Genomic DNA, 15,933 nt, shown 5'->3' on the forward strand with positions numbered 1-15,933 from the left:
CAAGAAGTGACAAGCAGGGAAGAGACCACCATACCATCATTCCAACCCCCACAGATACTTGCGCTCCTGCCCTCAGCCCATCTGAAAGGTTTTCAGTCACTGAACGGCCCAAGAGGGCTGCATCTGAAGATAAGCGGTTTATCAGCTCTCCTGTTCTCGTCTTGTCAAAGAAAGCAATTTCTTGCTTCAGAATAGAGGAGAACATGGTTGCTCTCAAACGTTTCACAATTCTTTGTCCTGTTGGAAACGGAAGCCAGTTAAGCATGGCACACAAGGATCATGATACACACAGATACCAACAACATAAAAAGCATAAGATTATGCAGCACTGAACAAGTCACGTTACAGATTTTTAATATACCAGAAGAGAGTGAGCTTTGAGATGTCTTGTAACAGTAAATAAAAATGAACAATTACTCCAGCATCCTTATCTTTGCACTATTAGTTTACCTTTGATCTGGTAAAAAGCTACTGATTCCAAGAGGATCTCTCAGCCAGTGCCAAGATCTTATTTTAGATTATTAGATATCCTGACTCTGTGAAAAAAAAAGATGATTAAGATGATTCTCAGTAGTGCTTTTTGCTTCTACTTTTACCTGCAGTCTGCATGAGGTAGACACGAGTAGCATTAGCAGCAGCACCACATAAAAAGATTCCACTCAGCAAGGCACACAGGCTGGTCAGGCTGTCCGTGAAATCATCGCTGGGATTTGTATAAATGATGTCAATAACTTTCCCCAGAAAGAATGGGGCTGACATGGTAATGACACTGGAAACTGTCAGAAAGCCAACAGCAGCTGCAATTCAACAAGGAAAAGGAAAGGAAAATTATTCTGAATTTGCAAGATCATTAATAGTACATATTTCTTCGCTTGAAATTTCTATTAAGCTTGAGAGTGCCACTTTAAATAATCAGCCTTCTTTTAGGCCCAGTTCTGAATGGGGTATTTTAAGTCACTATATAAATTAAATTAGGCAAGGCACATTTTAAGATTCTGAAAGCCTCTGTATACAGTCAAAGTCCTGCAATTACTTCTCTTGTGTAACCCTCCACACCACCATCCAACAAGGTTAACTTTTCAGAGATGTCATCCTTAGAGACCATTAACAGTTACCACCTTTTCCACATATCCCACACAGTCCTTCAGCTCCTGTTTGCTCTGGGTTTTATTATGCATGCTTGTTACTGTATTAAAGCTTCCAACTGCCTATTTCTGATACAGCAATGGACTGAAGTTCTGATCTGAGAACTAAAACATGCAATTTTATTGGGGGGGAGAGAACAACAAAAAAGCACTACATTTACTCTTGACTGGCAAAATTTATATACATTTGTTTTATTTTACTCTTTACTGTTGTTGGTCTATAAGAAAAATAGAGTAAGTTTGATTTATAAGCACGTGCATTGTTGAGCAGAACTCCTGAATTCCAGTTGCAAGGTCACCCATGGAGCAACCTGTGTAGATGTCTGAAGATGTATCACAGAGTATGAAAATCACACTAGACCAAGACTTAGCCTTTTGAACTTTCATCTGCAAAGCAATTTCTTGAGCCAAGAACACAGCTTGATTCTGAAAAGGCAAGCCCAGGTTGGAAGGCTGAGAACTAGGAAAAATCCCATCTTAATTGAAAACTGAAAAAACTTGATATGAAACCACTGAACCACAACAAACAATGCTATTTATACAGCACGATCTTCCAACAGCCAGCCCCACACCTAAAGCAACCATTCACAGGATTGCTACAAAATACAAGCAGGTAATGCCTTTAAAGGCAAAAAGGTACTGTACTGAAAATCCTGAAGTTGCCCAAGTGTTTCATTCTACTGAGCTTGTATCCTTCTATGAGGAAGACAACAGAGCCTTCCAGCAGCGCATTACTGTAAGCAGTATTTCTAACATCTGTCACAGAAGGTTTGATGCCTCTTACCATCTCCACAAACACATGGGAAGCTTTGTTTCCATTTTTACTTGAAGTATAAACACAGCTGTGTATTTATGATTAAGAATTCAGGGTACCAAACATGCATACCCGCTATCACCTGAAACAAACACTTCTCTGCATCTTCACTGCAGTGCGCCACAGCAGTGCTGGGAGAGCTGCACACACTGCCCAAACAAGCTCTACCCTTCCTTTTGCATTCAATCTGCAGCCTGCGGATCCTATTCAAGATTTGTTTGCAATCTTTCCATTGTGTTACAGTAAGGCCAGCAAGCACATAAAAAATAAAGGACTAGGATCTTTAACTTGAACCTACAGAAACTGTAAGAAGCCATAGTAGTAAGGGAAAGACTTCCTGCTGCAAACATCCATGGTCCAAGTCCAGCCACATCTCATAATCATATTGTTTACTAGATAAAACTTCAAAAGAGTGACCCTGTTAACAACCTGGCTGCACTAGTGTATCCAAGCTATGAAGCAGTAGGAAAAACCCAACAAAAGGCAGGCCATCTCCTATGAAGAAAATCTGGTCTATAAAGGCAGCTGGACATGGTCAAAAGCATTGCTTGTAAGCACAGTGCCGCAGAGCAGCTCAGTCTCCACTAGTCCAATTCATCCATAACAATTTCTGTTATGGATGGAAATGGACAGATGAGCTGCACCTATAAATATCCACCGAAGGAAGAGGGCTGTATGGCTAAAAATCCTGTATGGCTCTCTCCAGTGGTACAGCCTTCCTGGCTCGGATTTATCTCCAGCTATTCTTCAAACGAACATGGGTTTCATTGTAATTACTTCCACCAGCCTCAATTCAACTGAAATCAAACACTAGTACATAAAACAAACTGAAGACTACTGAGCTACTTCAACATTAGACAAAGTGTCCATAATGTATCAGACCAATGCAGTCCTGAAGAAGAAATTTATATAATCCAGATGTCACTTATAATTTTGCCCTTAAGCAATATACCTATCTTTATAAATTTAATCCCAAATCACATCCAAAATAAGGTTCCCCAATTGAAACTCTCACTTTGATTATACCAGAACAACTAGAAAATAGCACGGATGCCACAGTGTTGCTATCTTTTTTTAAATTGTTGACTAATTGAAGAAACAGGAACCAGCAAACACTCATCCTATCTCCTCACTCAAAGAAGAGTTGTCATTATGATAACTGGCTAAAGGGAGGAGTACGAGGTGTTCAGCAACCAGATATATGAAGACACTTCTGGAACACTGAAGGTTGTTACTGACAGAACAAAAGGTCACAGTAAACTTTACAGTATTAGTTCCACATAGCTTACTCTGTTAACTAGAGAATTATGTTAAACAAGAGTGTATTTTGGAAGTTTTATGTTTTAGAATCAATTTGTTTTGTAGGCTGTGAGATGAAAATAAAGAAAATGTGAGGCAGATCAGTGGAATTGATAAAACCAGGGCTACATCAAAATGGCAACAGAAGCAAAGACAAGGCAAGCTGTCTCCAGCTGCAGCTCAGCAGTGATCAGAAATCCAGATCATCGCACAAAGCAATGCCTTTATCACTATGAAGATCAGCATTCTCTTGGTTAAGGCTAATGCGGGCTTGCTTCTTGACAGCAGATAATGCAGCTTCATTCCACAGTAGATGTATTTTGGGGACAAGGAACTGGTCACCAGCTGGTAAACCAGGATGTTTACAAGCAGTAACTAGGCAGAGCTATCAGAAACCTTTCAGCAGAACATGGACTAAGTGACTCCAACGAGTCATAAACCAATTTTCTACACACAAGAATACTGCCAAGGGAGTGAAAGTTTCTAATTTTGCTGGTTCTTACCAGAGTATCCTCCTCACCCAGTACAGTATGTGGAAGCATACAAAGCCAAAAAATACTTGCAAGCCTGTAGGAGAAAGGGCTTTTAAACACAAATGCATAAATATTTAACCTCAGTTATTATTTCCTGGAAGGAAGATGCAGTGATGATACATTTTACATTTATTGGTTAGGTAAATTCCATTTCCATTTGGTGAACCCTGGCCCACAAGGAATTTGTTTTGGATTAATATAGGGATGTTGAAGGACTGGTATCAACCCTGTGAAGTCAGTTCTGCAAATAGTTATTTCAAGACAGAATATTCTTCCTGAGTACTCTGTAAGCACTTAAGGATGTTCTGTACGGTTCTAGGTTAGGTATGAGTGGTGTGGTTTTCTTTCTGTGTTAAAGTAAATCCTTACATGATATTTGGACTGCACCTATTATTATGCAAGAACCTTTGGGAATCATCCTCCTTACATTATTAAGAAGAACTGTAATACTGTGCTCAAAGAAAAATACGGTTCATGTCCAATAGCACGGCTGTATAACACACTCCTGGTGCATTTTGGAAAGCTGCTAGCTTGCTTTTTGACTGGAGTTGTCTTATCTTGCAGGTACTGTCAATATACTGAATCTTGCAAGTTACTATTTCCAGTGATGACAACAGTTTTTAGAAAATGTTTATAGGAATATTCTATAGACAGATTGATGTGGTTATTGAATTTGCAGTGGTTTTAATTTTGTTTCATTGAGGTTTTTTTTAAGCACAAAAAGAGCAGTTCAGTTTTTCACATGGTAAAGACTGTTTTCTTTGGTACAACAACAATACAGTTACACAACTCACTGAAAATATCTTCAAGACAGCTCATGGCATACTATGGATCATCTGACTGACCAGGATTATACAACAGTTTGGAGAAATTAACAGTTGCAGAAAACTGCTTCAAGGCAACCACCAAGACAGACAATACCTTTGAGATAATACCTCAAGAACAAAACCAGTGTCCAGGGGATGGAGGGCACAGCGAGATACCATCATAGGAATGAGCCCCAGAAAAGCAGCTGGTGGCATCCCTTATGCTCAGAACCCTTATATGATGAAATTTATGGAAGAAGTCTATCACCTTGAAGAAAGGCTGCTCTTTGAGTCACAAGGTGTCCGTGATTGACAGAAGTCACTCTTGGTAGCTCCTCAGTAACGCTTCTATGATCAAACAGGACAGACCTGCCAGGATTCCTTCCGCTATGGAGCAATCAAAGTACCAAGGAGCCTTCCTAGAGCACGCTATAGAAGGATTCTCAAAACAGGTTTCAGAGAAGATATTTAACCATAGACATGTCCTTCCAGGCAGAGCAGCACACAGTGACTAGAAGAAGCCCCCAAAAAGCAAGAGCAAATAAGACTGCTGCTTTGCACAGGAGAGCTGGAGGAAAAGGCAGCATGGCACGCAGCCTGATGGAAGCCATAGGCAGAGCCGTGCGAAACCTCCACTTGAAAGCAAAGATGGAGGCTTGACTCTGCCTGCAAGCAAGTAGCATCACTTTCTCTTCAGAAAGAATGTTTTCAACAGCTTCCCTGGACTACTGTTTCAGGACAATGCACCAGTCTGTAGTTCAGACTCAGTAGAAGCACAGAGCTCACTCAGGAAAAGTAGAAAAACACTACTAATTCCTGTATTTTATCACACCATGTTAAAACAGCATAAATCATTAATTACACACTCACAGAGTTCAGTTGAAGACATTTAAAAACTGTAATTTGTTTCAAAGACAACATATTTCAAAATTTCTACTGCGTTTCCTCATGACACTGATTTTCCTCAGCCATAAAAAGCCATCAAACTAAGTTTCCAATCACCAAACTCTGGAAAGTACTAAAATAACCCTCGTTTTGCAGGGTGAGTACAGCTTCTTTTTTTACGTTTTTACAATGCCTTTACAATTAAAGCCTTTAAGTTGTTTGTGTTTATCTTGTGCAGAAGACAGTCTCTATGTCAGACAAATCTAGCTACAATTCCCTCTATCTTCACAATTTACACAAATAGTGTAGCAGAAACATTCTGCAGAGGAATTAAGTTGTAAGCACCTAGCTGATCACAGTGGTCAGCAGCTGCTACTTCTGCAATGTCTTTTACCTAAGTAGCTCCATTAACAGTTCACCACCAAATTGAAGTAAGGAACTGCCACCAGCTAGCCACAGAAAAGCAATATTTTTGTGACAGAGCTACAGGGCTGCTTGGACATTTTGTGAGTTTCATACCAAATACTGACAAAATCAATAGGAAAACTATGGGAAGAGGCAGCAAAAAAAACCCTATTAGACTTCTAGAAAAGGCATGCTGCACATGAGAAAACGGTCAGTAAAGAACCCCTTTATATACCACACAGATTTTAAAACCACAAGAATTGCCTTCAGAAAATTCAAGTCCAGTGTGGTTGTTGAGTTGCTTTCAGATGAGCAGAACCACTTTACAGTAACTAAATACAGTAATAAAACCCAGTGAACCACATATATGTACTGGCGAGGTCAACCCAAATTTTGGCCAAGGATTTCCCAGCTCCTGGGTCACTGCACAGAAACAGCAAGACTTACAACAATGGGGTTCAAGCCAGGTTCCAAAGAGCAGGGTACTCCAGTGACTCTATGCCCCACCTCTGCTCCCATTAACTTCCTTCCCATTGTGCACACTATAGAACTAATCATATTCGCTGTGATGGGTGGAATGGTACAAATGGGTATATGAAAACTGATTCTTCAGAGATGCAATCGTCTGCCTTTAAGTAATTTTTAAATGGAGGGGATAAAACATATCCTTAACAGTGCATGGATTGCCTGCTGATGGTCAGACTTAAGCTACAAAGCCTGGAAGAACAAGTTTCAAAATGAAACCATAAGTGTTACTACAAACTAAATACATATTATCTGTCCAATTTAATTTCCTAAAATAACTGAAGTTTTCAAAGATACTCAAGTGTTTCACCTAAGAAATGTCAGCCTGTATAAGTATAAATAACTGAAAGCATGACTTTCTAGTAGCAATATTCACAGTTGATGTGTTCTACATCAGTAGATGTAAAAAGAAAAAAAATCAAGTTGCTCACTACCCCAATCATCCCTAATTATCAAAACAGTTTCCCAACTACATTGCAAATAATACACCTAAAAAACAGGTAGTCTGAGGTACAACTTACTGCCTTTAAGAGTTATTTTTATAGGCATTTATTGCTTATTAGAAACTAAAAGATACACCAACAGCAATCCAGCATTTATCGTTCAGGGATGAGAAAATGCATGACGTGGTGTAACTTTAAAATACAGCAAAAGCAGATTATGAATAAAGCAGTGCTCTTCTAATTTCATGGCAAATTTCAACCTATAGGAAAACAACTACTACGAATTGTGCTCCAAATGCTAATATAAAACTTCTGAAATAACATTTCTTGCACATGTGCAGAGAAGACCTGTGTACAAAACAGCCTTACCCAGTGCACAGGGAGTGTTGCACAAGGAAAGGGCATACTTTGCTACTGGATTAAAAATTTCAGAATTCTTTGTGCTTACTTTACAATTCAATAGAACTGTTGTTTCCTTTGAGTGTGGTTTGGATAAAGAGCAAAAGACAGATTCTCACAAGGGAAAAAAGGAGGAGGCAGGAGGAAATAAAAGGGATCATTTTGAAAAGGCACTTTTTGTGGCCTCATGCACAGAGCAGGATTTAATAACTTCAACAATAGCCCTGTCCTCTTCCCTGGGAATTGAATTTAATTGAAGACACAAGTTTACCTGACCTGACTGTACAGGATCAGCCAGAGAACTCCTAAAATTACTTCTCTCCTTTGTTAAGCAGAATTCACAAACTCCTAATTTCACTATACAAACTGGGTACTGAGAGCAAATTCCCATCATAGTATTTAGCCATCTTTTTACCACTTCAAATTGGAAAAACAAAATTTAACACACATGTTCCATTAAAAATGTATTTGCAACTCTACATGGCTCTAGGAGTAACTGGGTATGAAACATGGAAACATGGAACACATTACACCGATCCTTGGGTTTTGGGTGTGGGTTTTTTTTGACAGTGTGGTATCTGGGACATTTATTTTCATTCCCAAGAGCCTCCAGAGGGTCAGAACCTCCTTATACAAGAAGAGCACAGCAAGAGGTGCTGCGTGCCAGCACACTGGAACTCGCAGCCAGAGCACACCACTTCATCCCGAGCCAGCAGATGGTGAAGAGATCCTGCCTAAAACAAGATATGACCGTTTCTTGGTGCCAGTCACAACTGGAGCAGGTCACCTTCACCTCTGTACCTGCACCTCCCCAGCTGACACCATTTCCCCACCAGACCAAGTGGGTGAACCTCATCTTGCTCAACTTCCTTATAAAACACCCTCTGCTCCCCACGCCATCACTGCAACTCACCTTATGTGACCGTGGATTTTAATGCACAATTTCAATGAGCAGGATATCATGACCTACAGCACGTGAGATAACAGAAAATATTTCTATCACTTCACAGTGGTAATGCTATACACCTATGTTACCAACTACTGGGTATATAAAATGCGGAAGACCTGGAAAAGCTCAACTTTCTTGCAGAACAAAACAGCACCTGTAAGGCTCTTAAGAGATCCCACAGCATTTGCTTACTGGTTATGTGGACTTGAAGAGGAAATTAAATATTTTACCCTTGGTTCATTGTTCCATACAGTGAAACCATTAACCCTCCTCTTTCTCTGAATGAAGGGAAAACAGAAGTACTTAGTTTTTAATTCTCAGTATAAAGATGCAATAGGAACAAAATAGAACATATTTTAACATATTTTAGATACAACGGCCAGATGTGATTTCCATACAACCACCCAGAAGGTATTTCACGCACATTTGTTATTCCTGGTATTCTATAATGACCCAAAGTGTTTTCCTTCCTATCTTTTCCAATCTGCCTCTTAACTAAACAACACAAATGTTCCCTTAAGTAGGTTGACAATAGTGAAGAAAAATTTTACATAACTTCACTCACTCCTCTCCTAGAACCAAGACCAGCAGAATGCTGAAAAGCAGTTATTACATTTGTGCATTTTTTCTGCCCTCATAATTTGGTATCATCAAGCTGTTGTGTTGAGATTTTTTTTTTTTTAACTTTACTTCAGAACATTTTGTTATCCCAAAAGACAAAACTGCATGTAGCTGATTTTCAGTAACTGTGACGGTCCATTTACTTAGATAAAACTATCAGCAGGCTGCACAGATTAAGGATATTTAGCCTTATTTTAAAACAAATATACAGTACCATGCCTGTGGTAAGCAAATCGACAGCAAGTGCCCAGTAAAAGGAACTAAATTAAGTTCTTGGTTAGATAGGAGCCTTTGGCATCTAAAAGCCACGCTTAAAATAACCGATTTGTTTCAATTTCAGTGGGGAAAAACAAAGAACGCCATAGTAAAATCAGCAAGTAACCTGTTTGATCAGATACTCGCTTCTTCACCAAAATATGAACAGACTGAACATCAGTTACAAGCAAAGTGCTTCTGACTTTTTAGTCCATAAACCAATGAAGAAAAATAATCCTGAGTAAGACTGAAGCCTTACCTGAGGACTAACCTTTTCCCCTGTCCATCTAGCCCCATCCACTGTCCTATCAGTTTTCCCCTGCTTTTACTCTGCACACCCAAGACAGTGGCATTAACTGCATAAAACAGGTGGTCATGGCATAGAAAATAATTCCTCTTATAAGAAATAATTAGGATCCAAAATATTTACGCTACATCATGCCAACGTGTCACAAAGCTCTGTAACCATCCACTGTGAAGAAAACCTTGTACAAGGTGTTTAGTATTTCTCAAACCACCTCTTTATGTCAGTCTACCTACCTCACCTCATTTCTTTCAACCACCATTTACCCACTGAATGTGAACTACCCAGGGTTCTGCAAAGCTCTCACACTGCTGTGACAGCAGACGTGCTGCTCACCAATAAAGGTGGTTTTAAGAAAAAATGAAACCATGTAATAATGGCTTCTTACTAACAACTATAATACTGTTATCCCCATGAGAACCAATATCCAGAAAAGTTCGTTCCTACTCTTCGTAGATAATACCACTCTTAAGGGCACAATTTATACAACCACGGCATCGCCTTCGCCATAGAGACTCTAAAATTAAATAAATAGTTTTTAAAGCATCCTACAAAAGCTTTAGGTTAAATTCCTGGGAGACAGAACTCCAATTTTTTTTTTTAATAAGCTCAGGATTCCCATTTTTACTTCATTCTGTATAGTCTCAGGCCCAAGTTTATTGGAGGCTGCCTGTGAAGCCAGCACTGAACACGCACAGAGGCATTAACCAACAGTACTGGCAAAAGGGAGGAGTTCTGTAACTTCCCAAACTTTTGCTTCCTTCCAAAACAACCACAAACATATGGTAAGGGTGGCAGGGAATGCATGTTTTCAGCTTTCTACACGTATCGAACAGTCGCTCAAAGATTCCACGTTGGGCTCAGATGCTGTCCTATGTGCCTGTCCGGGAGGGAAACACGACGTTCTTCACTGCGACTACGGCCGCTCCGAGCAGTGCCCCGTGCAGGCGGGCGGCGGGGCAGGAACCCCCGCCCTGCAGCTCATGGGCCCGCCGCCCGCGTCTGCTCCTGGAACACCCTGGAGGGTCCAGGGCAGCCCTGCGATTCCCCCCCGCCCCTTCCGCGCTCGGACAAAGCCCCAGGCCGGCTCTCGGGGCGGCAGCCTCGGACCGAGGCCGGTACCTGTCAGTCTCCAGCGCTCGGGGTGCGCCAGGGCCAGCAGCCTCCGAGCCTCAAAGCGCGTCGAGGTGCCCGCGGCCCCCCGTGGCGGCGGCGGCGCCGGAGGCTCCGCTCCCGCGGCGGCGCTAAGGAAGCGCGGGCCGCTGCCGGCCGCCCCGGGAGGGAAAAGGAGGCGGCGGCATGACGGCGCGACCGGCACCAGCAGCGGCGGCGGCAACGGGGAGGCCGTCCCGCACCTGTTGGCCGGGCGCAGCGGGGCGCGGAGGCCGGAGGCACCACCGACGGCCCGGGCCCAGGGGGGCGGTGCCGCCCGCCGCAGCAGCGGCAGCAGCCAGGGCAGGCGCGGCGCGTAGCCCGCCATGCGGCAGGCGCGGCGGAGCCGAGGCGGCGGCGCTGCTGCTGCTACTGCAGCCGGTCCCCGCCGCGCGGGTCTGCGGCAGGAGGAGGCGCCTCCGAGTCGTCGCCGCCGCCGCCCATGGGCCACCGGCCCAGGCCCTTGCCGGCCTGCGGCGAGCTGATAAGGCCGCGGTTGTTGGTCTCCTCCCGACCACCGGGCCGCGCCTCAGCAGCCGGCCAGCGCCTTCTGCCACTGCCCGGCCTCCGGAGAGGTCGGCGACAGGGCCTGGGCCTGTCCTGCCCTGCCCTCCCCAGTAGCAGCAGAGCACCACTTGATTCGGGGCCCGGAGTTCAGGCACCCGCCCCGGGAGAAGGAAGCGGGGACCGTGCCCCCTTTCCCTGCTCCTCCCTCCCTGGCCCGCGCGGGTCACACCAGGGGAGGCTAGTTCAGGCTGGCCTTCAGGCCTTGCTGGCCTCTGTCCCTGGGTTTGGTCTTGGTCTGGACAAGAGAAAGCCCCCAGCCAGAGGAGAACTGCCTGTAGAGACACCATGCACCTACCCCATAGGTTAGCGGCTACAGGATCCATATGAACATGGCTTACATGCCCACACTCAGACCAGAGCCTACCAGATCTACATGAACAGCCTTTCCCTGGTCCTGCCCTCTTCACGTATTACTGCTCAGTGTACAAGCCATCTTCCAAAGAACCTGCTGCCCCTAACCATGATTTAAGGAAACTGGGTCACTGGAATACAGCTGTCCTGAGGCTGTGCAGTGCTGGAAGCCACAGCAGGGACCTGATCCCACTGGGAGTCCTATTCACTTCCCTGTGGAGTCTGCTGTAGTGATACCTACAACTCTACTAAGAAACCTTGAGACAAGCTTCTTCATTCACATCAGCTTGTGAGATGTGTTTTGCAACAGTACTGCTTGAACAACCACACTTCAAAGTCTGAATTAATAAAATCATATTAAAACGAGAAAACACGAATACAAACGACATAGCCAAATTCCCAGCGTTTAGGGAACTGGAGGGGTTAGCACACCCAGCGAGGGTGCTGAGGGATGGAGCCTCGCCCTGGGAAAACCACCACCTTGCCGGAGCAGTTTCCCTTGATACCTGAGCATAAATCAGCATAAACCTTCCTCACAGCGCTCGGGGGGTGGTTGAAACGTTTTGGGACCCACGCTGCGAGGGCAGCAGCCCCACCCGAGACGTTCGGGTTTCCTCCCCTCTCACACCCAGCCTCCCCGCCAGCGGGCGCTGGGGCCGCCGCTCACCGTGGGGCCCCTGGGAGCAGTGCCTGCGTGGGCGCTACCCGCTCCACGGGCGCCGGGAATGAGGCTTCCCCGGCTTTCCATTAACACTTCCTTCACCCAACGTTCCCGTTAGGGCCGGGCCGCAGCGCCTTCCCCTCGGCAGCCCGCGCCAGGCAGAGCGTGAGGCGGCTTTTCGCACCGCCCCCCCGCGCAGAACACCGCGGGGACCTTTCTGGCGCTCCCGGCTTTCCCGAGCTGCCCTTGGCGCAGAGGCGCGACCAATCGATCCCTGGGGCGAGCGGCGAGGCTGGCGGGACGGGGCGGCCCGGCCCGGCCCGGCCTTAGTAGAAGAGACCTCGGCCTCGGCCCTGCGAGGGGTGGAAATCTTGACCCGAACAAACTCCCCTTCTTTCTTTCTCTCAGTTTTAGGGCGGTTTCGGTGGTTCTGGTTAATTCGCTTCTCTCTGTTGGGGGGGCCCGCTCAGCACCTTTAGGCGGCCTCGGGCCGACTAAACCTGCGTTTTCTGAACAGAGGCTTTTTGTGGCAGAACTCTGGGAGATAACTCTATAAAGTAGGGAAAGACCCAATACAATGATATTTTTTTTTAATAAGAGGGACAGTTAGTTGAGGCTGTTGTGGCCTGTGGGGAGCCGCCCGCCATTGCAGGTTGTGTGCCATGGTGCCCTCGGGGGCCAGTGCTGTTCCCTCTGCCCGCAGGTACACACCGCATCCACCACACCAGCCCCAGCCATCTCCAGGGGATGGGGATCAGCTGCGGCCTGGGGCACACTACAGAGAGCAAACCTCTGACTTGAGTGCAATACTGAGGGATGGGGCTCTTGCCAAGCCTGTGACAGTGCTGGAAGGTGAAGAGAGGAAACCCAGTGAATGCAGGGGAGGACACAGGTGGAAGAGAGGCAACGCAGTGCCCACTGGCAGGGACACAGTGCAACCCAGCCAGAGGAACGCACACAGCCCGACCAGTGAGGGGTGCAGGCTATGGCTGTGACATCCCTGCACGTAGGTGTCACCGAGATGGGAGAGGTGATCTCTTGATAAGATTTTGCAGGTAAGAAGCACCACATTCTCACAATAAAACAATCCATCCAGACACAAACAGGGAAGTTCAGATGCAGCAGAGCTTTATGTTCCAGTTTGGTTTAGGCTTTGCTCCTGGGGAAAAGCAGTGTAAAACACCACAACCACCCCCAAACTCACAGATGGTTATACAGTCATCCTAAGTGGTCGGGAAATATTTGCACTAATGGAGTGGAGTTGCCAGGAGGGGAGAGAGCGCCTAAAATTCTGGCTATTCTTTTCCAGTTTGTTTACCATGTTGCTTTGCTATTGCCCTAAGCAAAAATGGCAAAAGCAGCAGCAGTCAGTCTAGCACATAAAGTCTTCAGCTAAGCTGCTCACCAATACAAACAAAATGAGCAAAACTGTGCAAACTCGTTTCAACTCCAGCAATGGGTTGAAGTTGTGATGTGTTATGCTAAAATACTACAAGGTTGCATTTGTGCTCACAACTCCAGACCTCAGGATGCCTAAGCTAATGGTTTGGGCTTGGCTGATTTCCTGGTGTTGACTACATGCAGCTTCGGAAGGATCTGTGCTAGTTCTAAAGGGCAAGTTGTCATTACATGAGTTCTGCTATGCTTTTCTGGATGCCAGACAAGTGGCCTTTCTCCAGATGCAGCTGGCACTTGTTTATCTGGAGTTGTCTTACAGCATGACCCCAGTTTACCACTGCAGCAAGCATGTGGCAGTTTTTGCCCTTATTTGCACTGTCCTTTCCCTCTCCATGAACTACGTATGAAACATCATTAGCTGTTGCAAAGCCAGGTCCAGGGCTGGCCTAAGGCAAACATCAGAGTGGACAGGTACTATCACTACTGTCCAGAGACCAAGAAACTCCTTCTAGCAAGAGTGGTTCTGATCTAACAGCCTGATCTTCCTAGTGTCCACCTACCTCTATCTGTTGCTTTTAGGAACTTTCCTGACACTCATGTGCAGCCTTTGGGCTTTGGATGCTTCAGCGGGAGCATTGCTGTGCCACTGCATAGATCTATGGCATTCACTGCTGTCTAGGTAGCCCGCTTACCTAAGAGTAAAAGGGAAAGTAGAGTCTGATCTGGCACCTTCTAAATTAGAGAGGGGGGCAGGATATCCCCCAGATATCCCAAAGAGTATCACAAGATCAAAGGCTTCTCTCAGATGGAAACAGGTAGTTCACTATGTTACAGCCTACCTCACAACCTTAAGCACAGGAAAAAAACCCTTAAACAAATAAACCAAAACCACCACCCCTAAACAAAGGAACAAACAAAACCCAGGCTTGATTAAGGAAATATTTACAGGCAATATACAAGCAAGGAAGGCAGCTTGATTATTTCAGAAAGCCACCCAACCAGCCCTGCTACCCTACCAAAGCTGCTGGAGTTGGTGGTGTTCAAGACCAGGTTGGATGCGGCCTTGGGTGATATGATTTAGCATAAGGTGTCCCTGCCCATGGCAGGGGGTTGGAACTAGATGATCTTAAGGTCCTTTCCAGCCCTAACTATTCTATGATTCTATATGATGTGTAGCAGTGTGAACAGAAACTCACTGCTGGGTGAGGGGAAGAAGTGAGAGCAAAGAAATAGAAGTGTACACCATCATGATCCTAGTTGTGTGCCCTTACACTCATAGCTCCTGCTCCTCCTCCCACTCCATTCTCCAGAGCTGGGGGAGCAATACAAGTTGACTTCCCACCTTTGACAGCAGAGCGACTCAAGTGGAGTTTCTTCCTCCTGTTTTCAGGCAAAGCATCAGAGGATATGCTGATATGCTTGTACAGCACCAAATACCTTGTAGTCCTGGTTCTTAGCTGATCCCCTGGCTGCATATATTAAGATGTTTTTGTTATCAGGCTTGTCACAAACAGAGGACCATGACTTCACTGACGAAGACAAACCTATGCAAAGAGAAGACTTTTTTATATCCTAAGTGGAACTGCAAAGATCTGGACTAGGTAGGAAAGCAGGGCTAGTGATAAAGCAGGCTTCTGAAGAAGTCTTCCTCGTCTAACCCTCAGCTTAATGCAGCAAATCCTTTTTCCTGTTTGCAAACATGGTTCAGTTATAGGGTAACACCTATGATACCAAGTTACAGAAACAGCTTCCACAGCTGCCTTGTTCAGTAATTTCACCTTCCCAAGAGAATATTTCTGCAGGATAACAGATGCAGTAAATAATATCTTGTCTTAAACCAGGCACCTGGAATAGATCACCTTGTATGTACAGCCGCTGCTTGGTGCTGTTGTACAGCAGTGTCCGGCAGACAGAAAGCCAGATGCATGTTTAAAATTATTAAAAAAGATTACCAGTCCAAATTTTACCAGTATTTTGTACTTGAAATACACTGAGTGTGGTGAGCATTGTTCTGTCAGTCAGCTTGGGCTCCTAGCCAGTACTTTTATAAACCCCATAGCTAGCATGCAGCATGATAGGATAGTCTTTGGCGAGGGACGTCTGGGCAGTTAATTTAACTGTCACATTGGTGTCTTGTAATGGTACAGTTTTAGAGCCTGGCTCACTGCAAGCAACTAGACACCACTCAGAAGGAAGGCCATTTCAGGACTTTGTTGAAGAGCCCACTAAGCCTGGAGGACTAACAAAGTCAACAACAGTTGAAACAAGGTTAGCAAAGTAGCCTGAAGCACTTTTTATTTTTCTTGGCGAACCCGAAGGATCTCTAATGGAAATACCACATCTGTAAAATGTTTTTAGATTTAAAAGACACTTGCAAGAGATGGCTTTTCACAAAGGAGCCAGAATCCAAAGGAATAGGAT

The 15,933-nt window shown here is 44.9% G+C and overlaps 1 protein-coding gene across 4 annotated transcripts in view; it reads right to left on the reverse strand.

The window, feature by feature from the left end:
- Positions 1-15,933, reverse strand: part of LOC134175573 (TAF5-like RNA polymerase II p300/CBP-associated factor-associated factor 65 kDa subunit 5L) — a 52,002-nt gene that overhangs the window by 14,036 nt on the left and 22,033 nt on the right. For 2 of the 4 annotated variants that reach the window (XR_009969046.1, XM_062641686.1), the window contains exons 6-7: positions 597-797; positions 35-237 (exon numbers count right to left, since the gene is read on the reverse strand). Coding sequence is in view for 3 of the 4 variants with exons in the window: in XM_062641686.1 (XP_062497670.1) it covers positions 35-237; positions 597-797 (404 nt within the window). In the remaining variant the exon portion in view is untranslated. Of the gene's footprint in view, positions 1-34; positions 238-596; positions 798-13,248; positions 14,205-14,895; positions 15,057-15,933 lie in introns of those variants that run through there. The other 2 variants (XM_062641688.1, XM_062641687.1) reach the window with 2 other exon arrangements.

This window comes from Pezoporus occidentalis, unplaced genomic scaffold, assembly GCF_034315485.1.
Source record: "Pezoporus occidentalis ecotype Australia unplaced genomic scaffold, CSIRO_AGI_Poc_V1 ctg7, whole genome shotgun sequence".
Lineage (NCBI taxonomy): Eukaryota > Metazoa > Chordata > Aves > Psittaciformes > Psittacidae > Pezoporus > Pezoporus occidentalis.